This window comes from Marmota monax, unplaced genomic scaffold (assembly GCF_021218885.2).
Source record: "Marmota monax isolate L192 unplaced genomic scaffold, Marmota_monax_Labrador192_F-V1.1 WCK01_AAM20220418_F8-fsc00149, whole genome shotgun sequence".
In the NCBI taxonomy this organism is placed as follows: domain Eukaryota; kingdom Metazoa; phylum Chordata; class Mammalia; order Rodentia; family Sciuridae; genus Marmota; species Marmota monax.
In genome coordinates, this window is record NW_026693170.1 from 1,862,022 (window position 1) to 1,886,043 (window position 24,022).

The 24,022-nt window shown below is 53.6% G+C and overlaps 2 protein-coding genes and 1 long non-coding RNA gene across 10 annotated transcripts in view; 2 read left to right on the forward strand and 1 right to left on the reverse strand.

Annotated features, from left to right (window-relative positions):
- Positions 1–4,051, forward strand: part of Opa3 (outer mitochondrial membrane lipid metabolism regulator OPA3) — a 53,538-nt gene extending 49,487 nt beyond the window's left edge. For both annotated transcript variants that reach the window (XM_046455864.2, XM_046455865.2), the window contains exon 2: positions 1,674–4,051. In XM_046455864.2, coding sequence (XP_046311820.1) covers positions 1,674–2,071 — 398 coding nt within the window. In that variant the 3' untranslated portion in view covers positions 2,072–4,051. The remainder of the gene's footprint in view (positions 1–1,673) is intronic.
- On the reverse strand, positions 3,606–23,898 carry LOC124100332 (vasodilator-stimulated phosphoprotein). 6 transcript variants are annotated; one of them, XM_046455858.2, is made up of 16 exons: positions 23,316–23,898; positions 22,393–22,510; positions 22,212–22,317; positions 22,071–22,100; positions 9,679–9,850; positions 9,432–9,597; positions 8,318–8,402; positions 7,547–7,602; positions 7,198–7,439; positions 6,985–7,082; positions 6,322–6,373; positions 6,123–6,159; positions 5,881–5,926; positions 5,638–5,728; positions 4,568–4,625; positions 3,606–4,436 (listed from the first exon to the last, which is right to left on the reverse strand). In XM_046455858.2, exons 1-16 carry the CDS (start codon positions 23,817–23,819, stop codon positions 4,399–4,401), a joined length of 1,899 nt encoding a protein of 632 aa, XP_046311814.1. In that variant the 5' UTR covers positions 23,820–23,898; the 3' UTR covers positions 3,606–4,398. The 6 variants fall into 6 exon arrangements, with proteins under 6 accessions (XP_046311814.1, XP_046311815.1, XP_046311812.1 ...); XM_046455859.2 differs by having other exon boundaries at positions 6,123–6,156; positions 23,316–23,894; XM_046455856.2 differs by having other exon boundaries at positions 6,985–7,085; positions 23,316–23,893.
- On the forward strand, positions 16,707–19,974 carry LOC124100335 (uncharacterized). 2 transcript variants are annotated; one of them, XR_006854222.2, is made up of 3 exons: positions 16,707–17,136; positions 17,339–17,677; positions 19,796–19,974. It is a non-coding gene; the product is annotated as an uncharacterized LOC124100335 (long non-coding RNA). The 2 variants fall into 2 exon arrangements; XR_006854223.1 differs by lacking the exon at positions 16,707–17,136 and having other exon boundaries at positions 17,229–17,677.
- Positions 23,899–24,022: the final 124 nt, after the last annotated feature.

Consider the following 24,022-nt stretch of genomic DNA (forward strand, 5'->3'; position numbering starts at 1 on the left):
AGAGGATAGTCCTGCAGCAGCCCAGGGAACAGGCAGTATATCCAAGACTATTTAATAAACCGAATAGGAGCAAAGTGCTGATTGATATTGGCCTCATGGTGAGCTAGGCATGAAGTCCCATTGTGGCAGTTTGAAAAACACCATTCTAGGAAAAATTTAAATGTTCAGTGCCTGATGCAATGATACACACCTATAATCTCAGCAGCTCAGGAGGCTGAGACAGGAGGATCACAAGTTCAAAGCCAGCCTCAGAAATTTAGGGAGGCCCTAAGCAACTGGGCAAGATCTTGTCTCTAAATAAAATACCAAAAGGACTGGGGATGTGGCTCAGTGGTTAAGCATCCCTGGGTTCAATCTCTGGTACCAAAAATAAATCAACATTAAAAAATAAAACCTTCATGCAGTAAAATCAAGGTTGAAATATAAGAAAACAAAAATGTGGCCTGACAAAGTGTTTAGACCCTACATTTAATGTTACAATTTTACATGGCATTGGTTTAATGAAGTAGGATTATGTCTTCATACAGATCCACATTGATTAGCATTTACATACTTTAATATACCAGCTCTATAGTTTCACCTTCAGACTCAGTGTATGGACAAAGCACTGAAGATTTATTATAACCTGGGGAAGGCACCCTGACCATGTAAAAATGATGATAGAGCAGACAGGGCTGGGGATGTGGCTCAGAGGTAGAAGGCTTGTCTAGTAGGCAGGTCTTGCTTTCTGTCCCCAGCAAGGCCTATATACACACGAATCAATGTACTAAACAAAGAAGTAGAAGCATTATCTTTTTATTTGGCATTACATGGTTAAAGTAATAGAAACAAATATAGAAAAGATCAAAAGTAATTAACTTTTGAGGACTAGGACTAATGGAGACGCGGGAAGGTGGAATTCTGTGTGGTCTAACTCCGCCCTTGTGCATATGTTATTATTGTAACTACATCCAAGAAAAGTTAATTATTTGAAAAGTCTGCCTGGCTGCTGCGGGGGGCGGTGTGGGGGGGTGAGATGTAAGATGCTGTTAGAAATCCATCTTTGAGGGAGTAGAGGCGGCTTGCTGTTCCCCGCAGTCCAGGCGCCCAGGGGTGGTTATTAACCGTCACTGGAGCTCCGTGTCGGCTCAGCTCTGGGGCTGAGGACCCCTGTCACGGGAATAAGCGACCGGGTGGGGAAGCAGTTTTCCCTAGAGCAGCAGAAAGGAAACTCCATCCAAAGCGAGCGCCCCAAGCCCACCCGGAACGCGCTTCAGGACCGGTCCCCTCCCTTCAGGGAGGAGGGCTGGAGCCGGCTGGCTCACCCGAGGGTTGTGGGAGGTGCAGACTCAGGGGCTCTCCGTGGCTGGACTTTGTACTCTGGGACCTCCTGTGACCTCCTCACCCAACCCGGGAGTGGCCCCCGGTTGAGGATCTCCACCAGCACTAGGGCAGCCTTTTTTCGTTCCTAGCTGCTCGCCAGAATCTTTTAAAAGATGCCCTCGGGTCACCCCAGGCCGGATAAAGATAATAGCATTCCTGGCAGGACTTGGGGCTGGCTCTTATCTTCTTTAAGGCACCAGCTCCCTAAAGCCAGCCCAGCGATTCTGGTCCCTAAGGCGCAGACGGGACTTGGAGGGGAGGGGCTGGCAGGGGGCGCCCCTCTGAGACCCCCGACCCTCTCTCCCTCGCAGTGTACCACTGGGCGGAGATGCGGACTAAGATGCGCATCATGGGCTTCAACGCCGAAGCCGTGAAGCCGCTGAACGAGGGGGCAGCCGCCGAGCTGGGCGCGGAGCTGCTGGGCGAGGCCATCATCTTCGTCACGGCCTGCGGCTGCCTGCTGATGGAGTACTTGCGCCAACAGGCGCAGCGGCGCCACAAGGAAGCCGAGCGGCGCGCCGCGTGGAACGCGTTGCGGGACGAGATGGGCCACCTGGCGCTGGCTCTGGAAACGCTGCAGGGGCAGGTGCAGGCGACGCCGGCGAAGGGCGCCCTGGAGGAGCTGCGGCAAGAACTGCAGGAGGTGCGCGCCCAGCTCCACGCCGACCAGGTCCGGAACCCGGACCCAGTGCCCGATCTCCTGGAGTAGGGGACGCAGGGCCTGTGCTGGACATGACTGCTGTCTGAGCTGCGAGGTCTCCGACCTCGCCACCTGGCCTGCCGTCTGCCCTGTCCCATCCTCTATCTGGCCATCGGACACCACCTGATCTCTTTGGGATCAGAGGGATCCTAGGATGTGATTCAATCGGGCACCTCCCTACTAACCTGTCCAGTGGTACCTTCCACCTAGTGTCCCCCCCTCCCACTGGTGGAACGTTCCAACAGGGACCCGCCCCGTCCCCCTGACCTCGCAGGCACACACCTACCGAGCGCTTTGGAAAGGAAAGGCAGTCGTGAATGGGACCCGCCTGTCCACTAGGTGGGTCAGCAGGACAAAACAAAAGTGGATTCTGCACTTGGATTTAGGCAGCCTCTCAATCGGCCATTCACACGCCCACTTACCTGAGGCGTGGCCCCTTCCCCTGGGACCCCCATCCATGGCACGGGAACACCCCCTGCCTCTTCTTCATTGGTTCAGACCATTGTTAAGAAAATGCAGAAAGTTCCAAAGGACTTTCCGACCGTGGTGCCTGCCTCTACCTCCTTCTCCGAGGGAATAGGGAGATGGACCTTGCCAGCCTCGGCCCCATCGAGTCACCCAGGGGCTCTTGCCTTCAATACTCCGTGGTGCCTTCGCCGGGATCATCTTCCCGAGGGGGTCGTTCCAACCAAAACCCCTCTTCCTTTAGTCTATGGCATAACCCACTGGCACGGCTGAGCTGGGTCTTCCTGGGCAGTGCCTCCCAGATCCGCCTCCCTGGTCTGTTCTAGCAGGATGTAGCCCTTAGGGGAAGGGAAATGGGTGCCCACCAGGGCAAATCCACTTTTTTCAGTCTCAGCCCCTTTTACCAGTCCCAAGTCATTGACCTATTCCTGTCCTTTCTCACAGCCCTCCCCTGTGGTCCTATTCAGTAGCCTTTTTAAAGGACCCATTTATCCTCTAAATATAAGGTCAGTGTCACATCCCTCATCTTCCATACAGATCTGCTCCTGGGAGAGCCACTGCCCTTCCTTCTTCCCCACCCCATTCAACTGGAATGGCATCCCACTGAGCTTTACACACACACCCACACACACACACACACACACACACACACACACACACACACGGCCAACTCACTGAGCACTCAAGGGACACATAGTAACTCTAACTTTGGAATCCTATTCTTTTTTTAAGACTGCAGAATTAAAGGAGCTCTAGGGTGAAGAAATCATCTTAATGTGCTTGAGAACCATGATTCCCATCTGCCCAATGGGCACATGTCATTAAAATTAGGAAAGAAGCTGGGAGTGTTCTGGAGAAAGGGGGCAGTCATCACATGGTGAATCAGAGGCTCTGAGTAGGCCCCCGACTGTGCAGGGCCAGTCAGTGAGGCCGATCCCTGGCCTTCTCCAGGATGGCCAAGCAGTTGGGGCAGCCTAAGAGGCACAGGTAGAGGTGAGAAGGGACAGGGCTGGGGTGAGGCAGCATCTCATTCACCAAGGTCACCAGAACCCCTCCCGTCTCTCCAGAGTCTTCACACTTATAAAAACTGCAGATTTATTCCACAAGGGCCCATTCTCAAGAAGCTGGAGGTAAAGGGGGAGGTTCCTCCCTTCTCCCTCCCTTATTCCCCAGGGGGTAAAAATGGTCTGGACCCCAAAACCTATCCAAATAAAAAAACCAAAAACTGAGGTTTCAAAAAGTTACAGCATCTTAATTCCTCATAGAAAAGGGAAGGAGCTCGAGGGAAGGGGGGGTCCCGGGGTGGGGGAGCACCCCAGTCTGGTGAGACACCCACCCTAAAATAGCTGCCCCAAATGGGCTAGCCTGGGGCTATAGCATTTAAAAACTCCCACACCCCGTTTTATCAAAACCAAAAAGGAAAAAAAAATTTCCCTTTCCTCCCAAACCCAAATATATATATAATATATTTTTTTCCTTTAAAAAAAAAAACAACAAAATGATTCGAAGGCATTAAGCATTAAAGTGAATCTAGAACAAGGGAATGTGAAATTCCCTCCTTCCTTCCCCCTTACTGTGGGGTTAATTGGTACATCCCCAACAGAGGAACCAGCCCCAAGGGGATGGCAGAGGGGAAGGACCAAAGGGAGCAAAGGGTGGGGGCCTCCCCAGCTCATCAATCAGCAGCCAGTAAGGGTGTGGGCACGGTGCCAGGGAAGCCACACCCCCTTGGAATTTTCCAAGTGGGATCCGGAGGGGGAAGATGCATTCCTGTGTAATCTTCAGCCAATTCCATGTCAAGTAGAGGCAGGGAAAGCAGGGTGACAGGCCGGGTGTGCAGAAAGAGAAACAGGTCATTTGGGTCCCTGTGGTCAGGGGGAACCCCGTTTCCTTAGCTCCTGGACAAAAGCTGGAAGGAAACAAGAGGCAGGGTCAAAGCCAGTCTCTTCTCTCCTCCCTGCCAAGTCAAGACTATCTCCAAGGGACACATCAGGACACATCTCCACTGCTGCAGGGTAAGTTAAAGTTCAAACACCTCACCTTCAATTATCTCCTCTTTGACCTTCTGTAATTCCTTCCTCACCTCTTCCAGAAGCTCCTGAAAATAATGGGGCATAACCATTCAAGAGAGGGTCCTGGAACAAACAAATCCCCTCCTTTCTTTGTTACACTAACCTAGGAACACACTACCACCAAATGACTGTCCCTGCCACTTTTATTTTTTTTTTCTTTTGTACCAGGGATTGAACCCAAGGGTGTTTAAACACTGAGCCACATCCCCAGCCCTTTTTAATATTTTATTTAGAGACAGGGTCTCACTGGGTTGCTTAGGGCCTCATTAAGTTGCCGGGGCTGGCTTTGAACTTGCAATCCTCCTGCCTCAGCCTCCAGAGTTGCTGGGATTACAGGCATGCACCACCAGGCCTGGCCCCAGCCCTTTTTGAGACAGGGTCTCATTAAATTACCCAGGCTAGCCTTGAACTTGTGATTCTCCTGCCTCAGCATCCTGAGCAGCTAAGATCATAGGCTTGCACTCAGCCAATTTCCCCTTTTCTTATTTATTTATTTGCACTGCTGAGGATGGGACTCAGGGCCCTGTGTACTAGGTTAGTACTCTACTACTGAGCTACACTCCAGGACCCCTACCTACTTTCCAACTGGCTGAAGAGCCAGAGGAAACAGGTAGAGACCTACCCCCACTTCCTGACATGGCTGCCAAGGTTATGGAATGACTGGGATATTCTATAAGAGAATTCTAGATCCTTGGAGCCAAAAGAAAAGTACTGGAGAACATCCAGTACCAGGCCTGGCAAATGCATTTCTCTGTCCTGCCAATTTGGATTGATAGATGGCTGGAGTCTCTGGGCTCAGAAGGACTCAGCAGGGATGTGTGCTGATAGATTTCCTAAGGTCTGTCACAGGCACTAGGAATGGGGTATGATGTCTGTGACACCCCTGACCCAATCCAGTCCCTCCACTTCTCAGCCTGGAGTTTCCAAGGTCTTCTCTAGAATCACATGCACATCAGTAGCAGGCTCTGGACGTAGATCTCCTTTCCTCTGGCCCCTGTCTAGTTTCCAGCCTCCACCCCATCCTCCATCCCAAGTTACCTGCTTCACCTTCTCCAGGTCTGACTCTTCCCCAGAGCTGTGCGTAGAAGCCTGGGCCTCAGAAGCAGTGATGGAAGATGAGGACTTCATCCTGGAAAAGTTGGTGTGGTTTGGGACAGATAAGAGGCTCAAAGGAGGATCTGTCTCCCTTGCCTCCCATTCCAGGGGTTACATTGTGTTCCTCCCTATAAACTGGGCAAGTTCAACTATTTAGGGGGTGCAGCCCCAACGCTGATGGCCCACCTTGGCAAGGTTGTGCTGTTCTTCTCCCAGGGTCTCCGCACAGGTTCTGGGGATCAGGGAACAAATCAGATCAGGGACAAGGACTGCCCCCAATCTTTTCCCCTCAGCCTCAACAGCCCGAAGAAGCATTTTAGGAGACTACAATCCCCAGACTTATTCCCAGACTTTCCAAGAGGGTGCTTTGTGAGAACAGGGCATCCTGGGACTTGTAGTTTCTGTGGCTAGACAAGAGTTTCACTCACCACTCTGGGCTGGGACTCTGGCCTCTGGCTCCTCCTGCTGGTAGGAAATAAAAATATCACGAGGCAGCCCCTGTCACACCTCTGCTCATTTCCTCTTCCAGGTCCAAGGCCAGCCCAGCCCTAAGACACCCCCTCCCCAATGCCCCTACCCTCTTGGGGCATCCTAAGGTGTACAGGGCAAGAAGAGACCCTCACTCACACTGGCAGATTCTTCCTTGGGGGGTTTCTCCCCAACCTGTGTGGCTTTCCTTCTGCAGAAGGGAAAAGCAGGACAGATGCTTCAGTCCTACCTCAGCCACCCAACAACCCTGCTTCCTGTTGGTCTAGAAATGTGGGCTCCTGGATTTAGCATTCTGGATTCATGAAGGCTAAGGAAACTCTAGTTTTAGAAGTTAAAAGTATTGTTCTTCTAGGGCTGGGGCTGTCGCTCAGTGGTTGAGTGCTTGCCTCGCATGCGTGAGGCACTGGGTTCAATCCTCAGCACCACATAAAAAAACAAATAAATAAAAACAAAGATATTGTGTCCATCTACAACTAAAAAAAAAAGTGTTTAAAAAATATTGCTCTTCTAGAATTGGGGTGGTGAGCTCTCTGGTCCTCACATTTAGGAAATCATAAAATTCTAAAGGCAGGGACTCTCTCCTAGATGCTGAGGGGGTTTCCTGAGGTTCTCGAATCTAGGCTTTAGAACATTCTACCAGGTCATCAGCCACCTCAGGAGACTAAGTCTCCAGTATTAAACCCAAACCTGGATGGAGGTCAAGGGGCAACTTTCACCCAAAGAAACAAAACAGGGATCAGAGCCACCCGCCTCGCCCCAAACTGCAGTCTTGAGGGGACTCAGGCCGGGGCTTGGGCTCACCTCCGGGCCAGCATGGCATTCATCTCCTCCATGAGCCCCCCACCTGTGCTTCGGGTGCTCTCAGCTTTGGCGGCCAAGGGCCCTCCTGAGGCCTCCTCCTGCTGGAGAAATCAGGAAGGACAGAGGTCTTGAAGGACGGGCCTCCGGGGACTCGGCCTCCTCCCATCATGTCCAGCAGCGTCCTGGCCGCCCCACCCTGCCTGCTGCCGTCACCTTGCTGACTTTCCTGAGTTTGGCTCCGGCAATGGCTGCAGCCAGGCCAGGGGCTCCAGCTCCCCCACCACTGGGGCCTTGTGCTGCAGGGAGAGGGGGTGCAGGGGGAGGGCCTCCCCCTGCACCATGTCCTGCAGCCGAGACCCCTGAAGGGGGCAGGCCTGGGGGTGGGGGAGGGCCCGGAGGAGGGGGAGGTCCTGGAGGTGGGGGTGGTCCCCCCATGGGGGGAACAGGTGGGCCTCCTGAAAGAAAACAGAAAAGGAGCCACTGAGAGGAGCTTCATCATTGTCCAGCCAGCCTGCCCCTTTCTCCAGGGGGGACCCCAACTCCCACAGCCCCTTGTAGTCACCTGCGTTGGAGACCCGGCGTTCCCGCTCCATATACTCAGGCTGGCTGGGCTGCTGCCTGTGGTGAGGGTGACAGGGCCAGCGTCAGTCAAGGCCCATCACCATCACTTGTGTGGCCACTGACCTCTGGCTCTGGTGAGGGTGCTCCTAATTCCCACCCAAGCCTTCCTTCCCCAGGGGCCCAAGAAAGGTAGGGTAGAGAATGGGGGGCAGGAGAGACGGCGAGACCAGGATGTGAGTTCTAGCCATTAAACTGCCACGTGCACCCAAATCGTAGAATGCCCTTTAACGAGATCCTGGTCCTCGGAATCAGAAGCAGGGGGCCTAGAAGCTTTACAAGCTGAGTGTGAGTTTTCTGTCCATTTTATTTTATAGTTCTAGGATCACACCACTCTACCTGGAGACACAGTCCCTGACCTTTGTATGTTTTTTGTTTGTTTCTGTACCAAGGATTGAACCCAGGGGCTCTGGGTTCATGGAGCCATATCCTCAGCCCTTTTTTAAAAAAAATTAATTTTGAGATAAGATCTCACTAAGTTGCTGAGGCTGGCCTGGAACTTGGGATCCTCCTGCCTCAGCCTTCCTATTGCTGGGATTACAGGTGTGCACTAGCACACCTGGCTGTGAAGAGTTTCCTGAACCCCAGGAGATGGGGTGTCTGAAAGCTGTTTACTTCTAGTCCCTTGGGAGTTGGGACTTTCTGGAAACTGAGAGTTGGAGAGGTCATGGGTTCTCCAGCAGAAGAAAGGTTCCCCACCCAGAGACCAGCCCACCTTTTCTGCTGCTCCACCTCCTCCGGGGAGGGGCCGTTCTGGATGGACCAGGCCGGCGGTGCTGGGGGTGCAGGAGGCCCACCTCCTGAAAGATAAGAGTAGAAAGGGTCATGAGTCCACCCTGGGAGTCTGCAGGGATCTGCCCCGGCCCTAGTGCTGTCCCTTGGGTCACTCAGCAGTCCTGCCAGAGTTGCACACTTCCTCCTTGCTTTGAGACCCTGACAATTGGGGCCCAGGTGTGGTTCCAGCTTCCCTTGGCAGAGCTGCCCTGAGACAGATGATGTTGGGATACCCAAGAGACAGACAGGGAAGCTGCGGCCCAAGGGGGTCAACAGCCCCAAAGCTGTGTAGTTTGGAATCTGCAGGAACAAGCTTGAATTCCAGATGACCTGAGCATCTGGACTCTTGACCACAGCCAGGGCCACATGGAGCCTGCCGGGACCTGGAAAGACTGAGGACTTCCTCCTCATCTGCCCCGGGGCTCTGACCCCCTCACGCATACACTGCTACTGCGTTTGTCTGTGCGCCCCCAGACGAGCAGGCCCTTCGGCTCTAGCACTGCAGTTGCCCCACGAGGCAACCCCTCTGCTACGGGGGATTTCCAGCCCTGCAGCAGCAGCTCCAGACCACGGGTGCCCAGCAGCCACCCGAAGCCTGGCCGCTTCAAGCCTCATCTGGGGACCAGGAACTTGGGCTGGCCCAGCCCCTGCACCGAGCCTGCACTTGACCCAGATCCCCAGGCAACTCAGATGTGCACGAAAGTTTAAGAAATACCGACTGGAGACTGCTTTGGTTTTGTTTCTGCAGGGCTGGAACCAGGGCCTGCTACAGGCCAAGCCAGCACTCCACTACCAGCTCCTCCTCAACCCCCATCTGGAGACTTTTAAAATATCAATGCCCCAAAACTACTAGACGACATAAAGCAGCAGGGTCACCTGGGGAAAAGGCTGGAGGGTGGAAATCTAGACACCCCTGAAGAAGGTACACTCAGGAGCCCACCAGATCCTCCCCATACGTTTGCACCAGACCAACCAATAAGGCCCAGATGGTAGGGCAGCAGCCTCGGGCCCACCCACTGGTCGCAGGTCCCACTGCCCCCGCTGCCCCCGCTGACCTTCCAAGGCCTCCAGGGCGCTGGCCATGCCGGCAGCAAACTGCGCTGCGTCCTCCTTGCTGCCGAAGTTGAGGCCCCAGACCTGGCGGGCATCCCGCCACTGATGGAAGTTGGGGGTGGCCTGATTATACTTCACACCCCGGACGATGGCACAGTTGATGACCACCTGGCAGGAGGGGAAAGGAGGTGAGGGGCGGTGGGCTCAGGAGGGGCTCAGCCCACAGAGAGAGGGACGAGGGCGCCACACCTGCTGGTCAGGCTGCATCTTGCGTCCGACAACCCGGAAGGAATTGGCCGTGGGGTTGTGGTAGATCTGCACACGGCTGAAGGTCTGGGGACCCGTGCCGGCAGGCAGCCACCGCTTGTTGCCATCATCATAGAGCATCACCGTCGCCCGGCTCGAACAGATAACGGTCTCGCTGCCAGAGGTGGACAAAAAGGGAGAGGGAGTGGTCACCTTCTTCACCTGGGTCTCCCCAGAAGATCCGAAGGGAAAAAGAGCAAGAGGAAGAACAAGAGAGGGGGCGAGGCATCCTCCAGGAGGATAAGAGGCCAGGGACAGAGAGGGCAGATCAGAGAGGGGAAGACAAGTGAGGGGCTGGGACAGATGGGGCAAGGGACAGAGGGGACAAAGAAACAGGAAGAGGGGACAGATGGGAGGTGAGGAAGGCAGAGTCAGGCTGGTAACACCTGTGACAGGCAGATAGGGCGTGGTGGGAAAGGAGGTGACCAGGCAGAGACAGAGATAAAGACAGAGGCAGGCAGACAGAGACAGAGATCAGAGAAGAGGGAGGGAGACGCAGGTGAGCACCAGAGGCTGTGGCCCTTCCCCGGTCTCCATCAGCCTGCAGGGACCCCTCCCTGCCTCTCAGGTCAGAGGAGGAAGCAGAGGCTCAAAGAGGGGAAGGGTGAGGGCTGCTGAGAGCTAGGCCCCTCTTCCCCCAGGTCACCTCGCTCTCACCAGCTCCCCAGGGCATCAATTGCCTCTTGAATGGCCCCAGGGCAGACACTTCCTGATTTGGGTCAGGCCCTCACTGGGTGGGGCTCGGGATAGCTACACAGCAGTGGCCCAGACAGACAACCCTGGCGCCACCCTCCCAGGGCTCACAGTCCAGTTCAGAGACAGACATCCCAGACAGTGACAACTCAGGGTCCCAGCCCAGGTCTGGAGCACTCAGAAGGAGCCCCTTGGGTCAGGCAGGGCTCCCAGAGTGTGGAACAGCTGGCTTGGTCTTAGTGGAGGGATCTGTCTGAGCCCAGACCTGACTTCCCAGGCCTGGGTTCAAAGCTCTGCTGAGGGCTGGCTATAGCTCAGGGCTCGCCTCCTGTGCACCAGGCCCTGGTTCAATCCCCAGCACCACAGGAAAGAAAAAAAAAAAAGCTCTGATGAACCCTTTCCACCACGTGATCACAGCAAGGGATGGTAGGGAACTAACAGTCTGCTCTTCTCTGCCCACCAACTGGAGAAATGCAGGTGGCCTCCTCCCGAGGTGGTGGGTGCGAGTAAGGAGTCTAGACACTTGAGCACCTGGCGACTGTCAGCACCATGTCGCGGGCACCCTGGGCAGGCCCGCTAGTGCCCTATACAGCTGTACCCCTCTAGCCCGCGGACTGGGAGGCTCAATCCAGTGAGGAAACTCAGACTCCCAGACGGGAAGTGACTTGGCCAAGGTCACACACAGACAGGGGAAGTGGGGGGGGAAGCACTGATCTCTACCCTACCCCACACCCACCCGTTTCTTTCCTGAAAAGAAGAAGTTGGTGGTCAGAGGTTTCCGGGGAGAGAAATTACGCCCACAAATGGGGGGGGGGCGGGCTGGGGCCTGACACTGAAGCTGAGCAAGCTGGTCTAGGGAAACCCTCTATAGGCCCTGGGGACTGAGCCCATGTCCCCACTGTACATAACTGGCATCTCCTCCCCTCGGATCCTTCCGCTGGGTCAGAGCCCTGAGCTCTTCCCCAGAGCCACTGGTTTGTCCCCACTGCAGTCCCTCTGAGGACACTATTTCATCCTCACCTTGCAGATAAGACTGCTGATCAGGGGCCCAGAGAGGCTGAGTGACTGGGCCACTAGTGACACAGCCACATAGCTAGGAAGCAGCAGAGAAATGAAACCTTTTTTCCTCCAGTACTGGGGATGGAAACCAGGGCCTGACCCGCCAGGCAAGGGCTCCACCCCCCAGCCACAGCCCAGCCCCAGAGTGAGGATTCAATCCAGGCCACCTGGCTCCCAAGTCCACAGCCTTAACCACAGGGAAGCCTGGGCCCTACCAAGCACCGGGTGTCATTTGGACAAGCACAGCCTCGGGGGGCTGTTTCTGGCTCTGGTGCCTCTGGCAGGGCAGGGTTAAGGTCTTGCCCACACCTGCCACCCACACCCAGAACACTCTGGCCAGGTGCCCAAGAGCTGGAGAGCTGTCGCTGCCCCACCCTGGCTGCACTTTGCCCTCCCAGGTGGCCCTGCCCTGCTAAGGCTCTGGCCTGGCCAGAGAGCTAGGCACCTGCAGGGTGACCCTGGGCTGGTCCTGCCCTCCCCCAGGTTCTTAATGAACCGCAGCTGAAGGATCCTGTTAAAATCCAAGGCGGATAGTGTCCCTGTCCTGGGAGCTCTTTGGGGCCTAAGGGATCTGCCTTGCCCCCCCCCAGCCCGGCTTCCACACTGTTCCTTCAGGGTGCCCGGAAATCCAAGGCCTGGGCCTGGCCTGCACTCTCACCTCCTAGCTGTCACCTCTTGCGAAAAGCCCTCCCTAACTTCCTGGTCTGGAGAAGCTCTCCCCTCTCCTCCCCTCCAGCACTTTTCATAGCAGCATCTGCCCGAAAATCTATCCTGTCCTCTCCAAATGTCAGGTCTACAAAGGCCAGGGGGGTTGTCCCTTCTGTTCACTGCTGCGTCCCCAGAATAGTACCTAGCACTTAGCAAGGACTCAAGAGTTGTTAAATAAACACATCTGTAAAAAAGGCCAACTCCTAATAATGACAGCTGACATTTATCAGCTAGCTTGTGTCCCAGACACCATTCCAGGCACTGGGACCCAATTTCTAGCTGGCCCAGTTATACAACCACAAGAAGTAGACTCTGCAGGCACAGAGAGGTGAAGACATTTGATGCAGGTCACACAGCAAGTAAGTAGAAGGGCTCATTTGAACCCAAATCCACCTAAGTTCTTCATTTAAAGATGAGAAAATAACTAGGATGAAGTTTTTAAAAAGCAATGTACAAAGTAGAGTGGATCAGAGGTTTCAGAAAAAAAATAAAAGGTGGGGAGGATATAAATATATCCACACACAGTGATATATGCAGAGGCTTCTCAAGAGACGAACTATGAGTCAGTGAGGGAGAAGCAGATATTTCACACCTTTTACCCTTATAGTTCTTTTTCTTTATTTTCACTTATTATGAACTGGAATTACCTGTAAAACCCTAATTCATAAGTTAAAACACACACACACACACACACAAAAAAAAAAACCTATAAACTAGGCAAAAGCTGGAGTGGAAAACCCCACAGTCAGAAAGTGGATTGTAGGGGTGAGACAGTTCCTGGGTGCTGGGGTCACACCCTGCCCTGAACATGAAAACTCCATAATCCCCCAGCAGAGGCCCCAGGCCTCCAAGAAAGTCACCTCCTTGTTGTGTGGCTTCACTTCTGTGCCCCTCAGTTTCCAGCCCTGGGATGGCTGTAAGGATAAAAAGAGATGACACCAAGCCCTGAACTAGGACCTGGAAAGTGGCACGCATTTGTATTTTGAGCTGAGAGTCCTAACAGGAGGGAGGAGGCTTCCCCTGCTGGAGGTAATACAGCGCATCCACCTTCCAGATGCAACTCTTTCCCTTCCCTTCACTGCTCCCCTCTCCAGCGCTCACCCCACAAAACTCGTGGTGCACACACACAGCCTTCCCCAACTCCGAGCTCTCTTTGAAGCAACCCCGGGTGAGGAACCCAGTGTAGGCTCTGGGAGTTTGTGTGGTTTCTCTGGTCCCTCCTTCCTAGTAGGCCTCAGTTTCCCAACTGAACAGGAGGGTAAAGTTTCTGTGTGGATTTCTTTTTGATTACCTGAATGATCTTAAGTTCATGTGTGCACTTTGCTTTGTTTTTACAGTAAAAGCATGTTATTTTATAATTTTTAAAAAACTACAGGTTTTATTTCCCTCTCTTTTTTTCTTCAGTACTGGGCTCTGAACCCAGGAGCACTTGGCCAGGGCTACATCCCCAATCCTTTTGCATTTTTATTTTGAGACAGGGACTTGCTAAGTTGCTGAGGCTGGCCTTGAACTTGCGGTCCTCCTATCTCATCCTCCTGTGTGGCAGGGACTGTGGGCCTGCTCCACTGTACCTAGCTTCCTTTTTCTTTCATAGCACAATACAGACAGTCCTGGGTTCAAGCTCAATATTGGCCACTCTCCAACTATCTGACTTTAATTGGCAATTTGCTTAACTACTCTGTGTCTCAATTTTCCCCATCTTGTAAACTGAAGGTTGAGACAGGGCACAAGGCTGTCACTGTCTTGATCTTAAAATCATCATGAGGGCTAAACTGAATCAGATGCTGAGTACAGTGCCTATCATGAAGTAGAGGTCTGACTACATGATCTCATCACTTTAAAAAAAAAATAAAACAAGAACAATAACTTCTATTATTGTAAGAGGAAAGAAAGAAACCAAATTCTTCCTAAGTCCCTTCTGCTGGGGTTCCCTGCTCTCCCAGAAGCCCAGATCCCGGATGCAGACACTCAACAAATATTTGTCAAATGTGAGAAAAAGAAGTATATCTTGTAATTTTCCATCTTAACATCCTCTCTTCCAACTGCCCCAGGACTGTCCCCAGTCAAACCATCCAGAAATCAGCCCATTCCAGCCTCCTCCCCTCGCTGAAAACTGCCTAAGAATTCCTGAGAATCTGCGCCAGGCCTCTCTCATTTTGAGCCTCAGTTTCCCCACCTGGGAATAGGGGCATGGGTCATTTTGAATCCTAGCTGTCCTTGGAGAAGAAGCACTGCCCAGGAAGTTCTGTGTGACCACTGGCAAGGGAGACCCCTTAGAAGGTGGGAGGAACATTGGTGGGACAAGCACCCTCAACTTCTGCACACCCCGCGGAGTCGGGAGGTTCGGCCTCCTCCGCCAAGGGAGAGGGGGCCCTGTGGAGGGCCAGGGCCTCCGGGCTGGGGGGAGGGCAGGAGGCCGGCCCAGACACTGCTCCTGCCCTTTTACGGTCTCGCAGTGAGTGAGGCAGCACTAACTCGGACATCCGCCATCCGCCTTCCACCGTGCCTGGGACCGGAAACGGGCGGGGCTGGGGGCGGTGGGAGAGAAGAGTCCCCCGGGAGAGAGTGAAGGAAGAGGGCCTATCTCCTGCAAACTGCCCCCCTCGGGATGTTGCTCCACTGGGGAAAGGCTATGCAGGGAGGTGGAGGGTGTCTGAGGGTGTCGCCTGGCTCCAGATCTTCCAACAATTCCTTTCACTACAGAATCCCCCGCCCCACAGCAGGGGGGGTTCTGTAAGGATTCTAAAAAGGAATGTCACCCTGATGTCAGAGGGCAGGGGTGTGGGGAATAAGGAGGAAGTGGAGGATGTGGGCATCAGGGGGTTAATCTCAGCTGTCCCCAGGGGCCTCCCCCTCAGGCCGGGGGGCTTTGGTGCAGGAAGTCCCAGAGAGAGTGGAGGAAGGGAGATAGTATTGTCAGACTCTGGCCCCAAGGGAGAGATTATGGGGGGTCATGGGAGGGAAGAAGAGGGGCCCCGAGGTCAGCACTGGCCCCGCCCTCAGGTGAGCCCAGGAGTTTGGGGGAGGCCCGGGTAATACAAAATCCAAAGTGCCTTGGGGCCCCTCACCCCAGGATTATATTACTGGGAAGAGAGCTGGAACTATCTGCTAAGCCTGGGTCCCTGGGGGAGAAGGCTGTGACCTTGAAGCCTCCTAGCGCCCCCTCCTCCAATCCCAAGGCTCGGAAGGCTGGCGGGGGGCAGTGAGCCCAGGGGGAGGGGCTGTGGTGCCCAAAGTGGCTGGCCCCCAGCGCTCCGGCCCGCCCGCCACACCAGCTGTCTCGACAGGTGAGTCAGGAAGACAAAGGCCCCCCCTCCCCCAGCTGCCGCGCCCCCTCTCTCCCCAGGGCCCGCAGGTGGGGGTGAGGGCCGCCCTTCTGGCCCCGGGCCGGGGAGCCGCCCTCGGCGAGGAGCGCTCGCTCGGTCCTAGGCACGGCCGGTTTGAGGCAGATCATGGATGAGGAGCGACGGGGGAGGGGAGTCCCAACCAGACCCTCGGGGCTGCGCCTGGTCCGTGGGTTATGGGTCAGTCCACAATCACCCTCCAACAGGAAGATTTAGGAGTCCCCCAAATTTAGGGGATCGAGAAGTAGCCCCGAAGTTAAGGAGCGCGGTCCCACTCGGGGAGACTTTCCAGCGCTTCAAAAGCGGGGACCCTGCAAATCCTGGGTCTGCAAATCCAACAACCCTGCTTCTCGGTTGTCTTTCTAGGTCCCAGGGTCTCCCAACCCGACCCCCCACAATCCCTCCAGATCTCAATTTGAGGATTCGGGAAGATTTGACCTCAGTTTAAATTCTAGCATCCCTGCGAGCAGGATCTGCCAACTTGGAGGTGCTCTGGAAAAAGTCTTGAAAATTAGGGTGTCCTCGGGGCTCCCCCAAATCTGAGGACTCTCAGAAGGACCTCATCGGCACCGCCCTGAGCCTTAGGAGTCACGGAAAGGTGGTTGATAATGATAGTCCGTCTAAGGGGTCTTGGCCCAAAGCTGAGGCTTCCAAAGCCCTGTCCCCAAATTCCAGCGGGGCGACTGGGGGAGGGGGACAAAGGCGGGGCGGGGAGGCTGTGCGGCGGGGAAGGGTCCCGAGGCAGTTCCGGGCTCACCTCATGGTTGCTTGGCGGGCGGGCGGCGCGCCCACGGGCTGGCTGCTCCCGGGGCGCCCCTGGCGCGAGCTTCAGGGGTTCGGGCTGGCTCCAGGTTCTGCTCAGTCGCCCCCAGGGTCCCGCCCCATAGAGTCCGGCTTCCTGGGGGAACGTGGATCGGGCCGGGGCGGATTCTCGGGCTCCTCTTCCCGCCGATAGTTTGATGGGGGGGTCCCAGCGACGGAAAGGGGGTGCGGCGCTGCCTCCCGGCGCGCCCCCTCGGCCGGCGGCGGCTACAACGTTACTCTTACTACTGTACTTCTCTTCGCTACATTTCGTTCCAAAATTCCACTCCCCGCACCCACAATTCCCTGCGCCTTAAAGGGGCCGCGGAAACCACTAGGCGGGGGATGGAAGGCGCTTAAAAGGGCAACGCGGAACCCTCGACTTCCGCAATTTCCCTTTCCCCATCGTTATTGCACAGGGTTTGCTCCCCGGCCTTTTGCCCAAGTTGGGGGACAAGCTTGGTGGGGGAGAAGGGAGCCTTCCTTGACTTCGAGTCCTCTCACTGGGACTTCTGGGGGGAATCTCGGCGGAGCCAGTTTCTCCCGTCCCACTCTCACCCGCGACTTCTTCATTTCTTAATGTTAAGCTCAATTTTCGGAGGCAAGGAAGATCCTCCGGTTAGGGAAGGGCTCTGTTAAATTTTCTCCCTTAGAGCCCACTTTTGGACGTCCCCTGCCCCTCCAAGCTTCTCAGTCAGTTTCTGAGGGGTGACTAAGGGATGAGGCCCCTCGCCCGCCCAGGAGGGTGACGGCTGGCAAGGCCCCCGCCTCATTGCCCCCCGCCCGCCCAGGGAAGGTGAGAGGAAGTGGGCCGAGGGGGCGCGGCCGGCCGCTGACTCACCGCCGCAGGGTCGGGGGGTGGGGTGGGGGCGGGGGTAAAGGTGGGGATCCGCGGGGAGTGCGGAGGATGGGGGTGCTGCGCTGGCCCGGGTTCGGGATGGGACGCTAGGTTCCGTGTGGAGAAAGACCCCCTCGCCACACGCCCCGTTATGACTTAGTTTCGCCCACGGAGGACAAGCAGGATCATCCCAGCGACCGGATGGGCACCGGGGCGAAGAAACCCTCCTAGGGGCCGACTCCCGGGAGCCCCCTCCTCTCGGCGCAGCCCTGGCGCGAGCCCATACTCCCTCCAGGGCTTCCGCAGCAGGCCCCGCCCCGAATGACGCCACGGGAGGCCACGCCCCTCCAGTAGAGCGCCACTTGGGCTGGATGAGGTGCTCTAGCCCTGGAGAACCACTGCTTCCCCTTTTACAAATCGGTAAACTGAGACGTGGAGACACAGAATGAATCTGGCCCATGGGCCTCTTGCTTGAGTCCCCGGAACCCCGAAAGCCAAGGTATGGATTAAAACCAATTCTCTGGGCCCAGTTGAAGAAGTGCACTCCTTTTTCTGGACGCTCTCCTGCCTCCTTTCCCTTGGGGAACACTTCATCTTTCTAGGTCAAGCTCTATTATTAATTCTTCTCCACAGAACCCCTAGCCCTCTCCCTTCCCTGCCGAACTCTGGGAGACCTTGACCCTGTACCCCTAGGTTATGATTGTATTTCCTCTAGTCTGAGTTCTCTGGCTGCAAGCGCAGGCTTGATCCGTTTTGGGGCTCACCCAATCCAGCCAGGCCCAGAATAGCAGCTCAACATTTATCCAACTGAATGAGAACCCCTGTTCTGTGTGGCCTTGGCCAAGTCCTTTCTCCTCTGGGTCTCAGCTTTCACATCTATGCAATGGGAGGGCTGCTACTTCCAAGTGCCATCTGCACTATAATAGGAATCAGCACTTTCTCTATAAAAGTTCAAATAGTAAACACTTGAGGCATATTAGACAAAGGTCTGGTTCACATATTTTTTTCCTTTTTTTTTTTTTTATGGTGCTGGGGACAGAAAGAGGGGCTTCTTAAATGCTAGGCAAGTGTTGGATTACAACCCATCCCCAATATCTTCTCTCTTCTTTTTTTTTTTTTTACAAAATAAACTTTGGAATTTCCCTTCTTTTAAAAACGTAAAAAGCATTCTTAGCTCTAATGCTGTGCCAAACAGATAGCAAGACCCCTGCACTAGAGAACTCCTGGATGTGTACATGAGGAGTCTGATAGAGAATCTTATGTCGACATGTCAGTGATGTGAGAGGAAGAAATTAGAAGCAGAATAAATGACCGTTGAGAAGACAGGATAATGAAACCCTCCCATGTCTCTTGTTTGAGGTGCTAGGCAGCAGCTTAAAAGAATGAGTCGTGTAAAGGACTTGATGAAATCTTTTTTTTTTTTTTTTTTTTTTTTAATATTTATTTTTTAGTATTTGGCGGACACAACATCTTTGTCTGTATGTGGTGCTGAGGATCGAACCCGGGCCGCACGCATGCCAGGCGAGCGCGCTACCGCTTGAGCCACATCCCCAGCCCCTTGATGAAATCTTAATGTCACTGAGTGAATTGAGTGAGTTGCTGAATGACATATAGGGTAGGGAAAATCAAGAACACCTAAGGTGACATATACATATTTGTACCTGCAGGGTAAAGGGTCCTGAAAAATTTACTCCAAACTCATTACAATGGTTACTGATGGGATGGAGGGTGACACTGTAAAGAGTCCTATGGTCACAGAGGCCTGAAACCTCATCTAGAAAATGCCAATTTAGCCCTGCTCCTAGGCCTTCACACTGGCTGTTCCCTCTGCTGTGGGACACTCTTCTTCACATGGCTGGTTCCTGTGTCAAGTCTCTGCTCAGCTGTCCCCTTCTCAGAGACTTTACCTGCCCCTATTGAAGCAGCTACCCCAGCTGGAAAATTGAATGGCTGAAGGATGAGGGGATGGAGAAAGCCTTTTCACTTCACCTTTGAACTTGAAACTAGGTGAATTTATTACCTATTCAAAACTAAAATAATTGGCCAGGCATGGCAGTGCACACCCATATCCCAGCAGCTCAGGAGCCTGAGGTAGGAGGATTGTAAGTTCAAAGCCAGCTTCAGCAACTGAGCGAAGCCCTAAGCAACTTAGCAAGACCCTGTCTCAAAAAAAATAAAAAGCCTGGGGATGTGGCTCAGTGGCTAAGTACCCTTGGGTTCTGTCCCTGGTACCTCCTCCAATCTAAATGAATTAAATTAAAATTTAAAAAGTAAAATAAAGGCTGACCAAGCTGGCACACACCTGTAACCCCAGTGACTGGGCAGGCTGATGCTGGGAGACTGCAAGTCTGAGGCCAGCCTCAGCAATTTAGGGAGACCCTCTTTCAAAATAATAATAATAATAATAATAATAATAATAATAATAAAGACTGAGGATGTAGTTCAGTGATAAAGCACTCCTAAGTTCAGTCCCCAGTACCAAAAATAAATAAAATTTAAAAATCAAAATGGCTCCCCTCATCATTTTCTTATCATGTCTTGTTTTATTTTCCCTATGACACTTGTCGGTGTCTGAGATGACCTTATCTATTGGTTCCCTTGTTTTCTGTCTCCCCAGGTTTGGAGGTGAGCTTCATGAGAGCAAGGGTCTTGGTGACTGGCCTGGTTCATAACTGTGAACATGTCCTGGAACACAGCAGGTGTCCACTACATATTTGCTGATAGGCAAATAATTTTTTAAATATGAAAATGATTTGGAATTACTAATGTAATTAAAATTTAGTGATTGAAACTTTATCCATCTCCCCTCAAAAACAGATGGAAAATAGGATGGAAAAAGAAGGTCATTGAACCTGGTGATCTCTCAGGATCTGTTCAGCTCTAAGTATTTCAAACATTTGGTTTTGGGTTATTTTTGGTCTAGAAGGTGGTGGAATTTCCCCTCATAAGTCAGTCTCTTCTGTGAGGGAGAAGTAGGAGAAGGGGAAATAAGTATTCTGGGGTTCCTCCATCAGCTTGCTTCCTTCCGCTGGTTCACATAGCTGGGGAAGGGGCAGTTTTTTCTGAGTTCTGATGGGGTCCCAGTTGAGCTGAGGGTCCCCAAAGGTCAACTGCTATCAGGCCTCCAAGTTCAAGGCAGAGTTCAAATGGGTACTGCTGGGCTTCCCAGCCCCATCCTGCCCCTTCTGCAACACAAAGTGTGGGAGCAGGTAAATATCAATGCCATGCTGCTTCTCAGCATTTACTGTCTTCTGGAAATACCCACCCTATTTTCTTGTGAGGGACCATCTCCCCCATCTCCACCCCACTCCAGCCCCAAACTGGGGATCAAACCCAGGGCCTTGCACAAACTGGGCAAGTGCTCTAACTCAATCCATCAGGTTTAAGTGGAGTGGACCCCAACTCCAACTTCAGCTCATGACCCCAGTCTTGCCAATCGGAGACACCATGACTAGTCAGGCTGTGACCCAGTGTGGACAAGAGAACTAGTCTTGGGACCAGCTACAACTATAGGGGAATTGGCAAGTTCTCTCCACTAGGGACAGTTAGGACAGTGGCATCTAAGCTGGAACTGCCACTCTCTGCTACCTCACGAGGTGACCCGGCATGGGAATGAAGCCAGTTCTGAGAAAATAAAATGAAGAGATGGTTCCTAATGACTTCATCTGACAACTGAAAGCAGCCATGCCTGAAGCCCCTGAACTCTTCAATTACATGGCCCAATAAATTCCCCGCTTTGCTTTCCCAGGGTGAATTGGGTTTCTGTCACTCACAACTCAAAGAATCTTGGCAAATACCTCCTCCTGCTGCTGAAAAATTATCAACAACCATTGCTCATTCTCATAATAATAACCAAACTCCCTTCTCTGCCATGCCTTGGGGCAATCCCCCCCTCAGATTTCCTCCCTTGATCCCCACCCCAAGCCTTAGTCCAATCCCCATGTCTCCAAATTCTCAGCTATCTGGGCAAGACCTGGGCCATCCTTAGATAACTTGGTGGTGTCTGAAGAGCATTTAAGCCATGAAATTGGCCATTAATATTCCCTGAAATTTCTGCCTTATTCCTGGAGGGAGAAGGTGGTGCTTAGGTTGATGGGGCTTTACAAGCACCACAGGAGCTACATTTCTTGGCAGGGAATCAGAGCTCTTCTCTGCATGCGCATCCCCCATTTATCCCCCCTTCATGGCCAGGAGTGAGCATGTGTTAATGTATCAGGCAAGTTCCTGCCCTCACTGGCTTCAAAATGCCCATCACCGCTGGGCGCAGTGATGCACACCTATAATCCCAGTGATTCGGGAGGCTGACTCAGGAGGTTCACAAGTTCAAAGCCAGCTGCAGCAACTTAGAGAGTCCCTGTCCCAAATTAATAGAAAGGGCTAGGAATGTAGCTCATTGGTAAAGTGTCCCTGGGTGAAATCCCTAGTTCCAGCCAGGCATGGTGGTGCACATTTATAATCCCAATGGCTCAGGAGGTGGAGGCAGGGGGATCATGAGTTCAAAGCCAGCCTCAGCAACTTAGTGAGGCCCTAAACAACTCAGGGAGACCTTGTCTTTAAATAAAATATTTAAAAAGGGCTAGGAATATGACTCAGTAGTTAAGTGCCTCTGGGTTTAATTCTTGGTAAAAAAACCCAAAAAACAAAAAACCCTAGTACCTCCCCCAACAAAACAACAGCAACATCACTCAGACAGACACACACACACACACACACACACACAAATTCCCCATCACTAGGAAGTTTATGTGTTCCTGGATTATGTGTCCCCAATAAAAACCTTTAAGAACACAGGCTGGGGGTGTAGCAGAGTGGTAGAGTGCTTGCCTAGTATGCAGAAGGCCTTGGGTTCAAGCCCCAGCATAATATAAATAAACAACCCAGAGGGTCCTTACCTCCCAACATTCTTCTGAGGCCTGGAAGAGCTGAGAATAAGCTTCAGCAATGACTGCAGCCCTGAAGAGCAGAGGGAGGCTCTCAGGAGATCCTCCTCTGATGACCCCTCCCCCACCCCACCCCACCCCACCCCAACTCACTTGCAGTGCAGTCCTCCCCCAGGAGGCAAATCCAGGATGTCCTCCGAGGCCAGAGTCCTGAAAACTGTGTTCAGACTGGGGGGCTCCTGAGCAGAGACACACAGCTCTGAGAAGAGCTAAGGGTTATGGAGAGCCTCTGCTTGCCAATGCCCCTCCCATGGGGCGCTGGGTGCCTGCTCACCAGCTACTCTGCAGCCCAGGGCTGTATCCAGCGCATGCTCCCTCCTGATGGCCTCCTCACAAGCCCTGGGAGCCCCTGGGAAGCAAACCACGATGCAGGTCATGTTGTCCAGGCTGCCCTGGATAAAGTGGAGAAAAGGACACCGGTAGCATGGGGTTGAAGGCTACTGTGCAGAGTTTCAAGTCTTTAGAAGTCCTCCCCAGTCTAGATATGCCTGTGCCTCTCCTCACCCATCTGCCAGTCAAAACCAAGCCTTCTCCCACTTACACCAATCTCTCCCTGTCCTAGCCCCACCCTACTAAAAGAGAACCACACCTTTTATATGAAGTTCTTCAATCTTTTTTTCTTAATATTCATTTTTTTTAGTTTTAGGTGGACACAATATCTTTATTTTATTTTTATGTGGTGCTTAGAATCGAACCCTGTGCCTCAGGCATGCTAGGTGAGCATGCAACCAGTTGAGCCACATCCCCAGCCCCACGTGATTCTTAACTCCCTCCCACTTACCTGTCTAGCACTTCTCTCCCTTTGTTTTTTGTTGTTTGTTTGTTGTATTGGTACTGGGGATTAGAGGCGCCTAACCACTGAGCCACATCCCCAACCCTTTTTATTTTTTATTTAGAGACAGGGCTTAGTTGCTTAGGGCTGGATAAATTGCCGAGACTGGCTTGGAACTTGTGATCCTTCTGCCTCAATTTCCTAAGCATCGGGATTACAGGTTTGTGCCACCATCCCGGGCTCCCTTTGTATCTTAAACCATACCACAGGCTCTCCCCTCTCCGTATTTTGGCCCTGCGCATTCCAGCATACACGCCCTCTAGTTGTTCCCCAACCCCTGGTCTATTAAAATCCCTTCTCCCACAAATGCTGCAGATCTCCCCCATGTTCCAAGCCTCAGTAATACTATGCCCCGCCCCCAGGACCTGGCACAGACACGTGTCCAACAGCTGCGCGCAGAGAAGCTCTGGGGCCAGGTCCAAACGGAGGCGCGATGCCACCAGTCCCACCAGGGCAGCACCAGACGTAACGTCCCACACGCTGTCAGAGGCCAGGAGCACGAATTCGTCCTCAGTCTGGCGTGCCAGGGCAGCCACTTCAGGCTCCGCGGAAATTAGCTGCAGTTCGGGGGGCCTCCCCGGAGCCGCTTTGTTAGCAAAATCGCCTAGTGCTCGAGACACTGCCAGAGAGCCCTCGACGCGACGGCGACGGATGGTGCCGCCCCCGTTGTAGATGCGCTCGCGTTCCCGCGGCCGGAGGGGCCGGTGGTCTTGGGTGCTGAAGGCCACGGCGCCGGCGCGGCTCAGCACCGCGCGCGAGTCACCGCAGTGCGCCAGGTATAGAAAGCGCGGGGGAGACCAGCAACACGACCGCAGTGGAGCCGCCGGGTTCGCCACGGGGCCAGAGCGAGCGGAGTCGCTCGTCGGCATTCAAGAAGGCTCGGCGCAGCGCCTGGCTCACGCCCTCGGGTTCGCTAGGCGCTGGGCCTAGCTCCTCGAGCACGTGGCCTGGCAGGTGGCGCGCGCCGAAGCGGGCAACTCGCGCCCCTCCGTGGCCGTCGAGGATAGCGAAGAAAGCCCAGCCAGGCGGCAGCCCAGGTAAGGAGAGCCAAGCGCAGTGCGCGTCCTCCATA

Excerpts from the sequence above, each read along its gene's own strand:
- LOC124100332 (XM_046455856.2), bottom strand. The coding sequence starts at position 23,819 with ATGCCGACGAGCGACTCCGCTCGCTCTGGCCCCGTGGCGAACCCGGCG. Across the intron at positions 7,086-7,197 it reads AACTCAGGAAAGTCAGCAAG|CAGGAGGAGGCCTCAGGAGG; the intron begins GTGACGGCAGCA and ends TGATTTCTCCAG. Across the intron at positions 4,626-5,637 it reads ACCTGGAGAAGGTGAAGCAG|GAGCTTCTGGAAGAGGTGAG; the intron begins GTAACTTGGGAT and ends CATTATTTTCAG.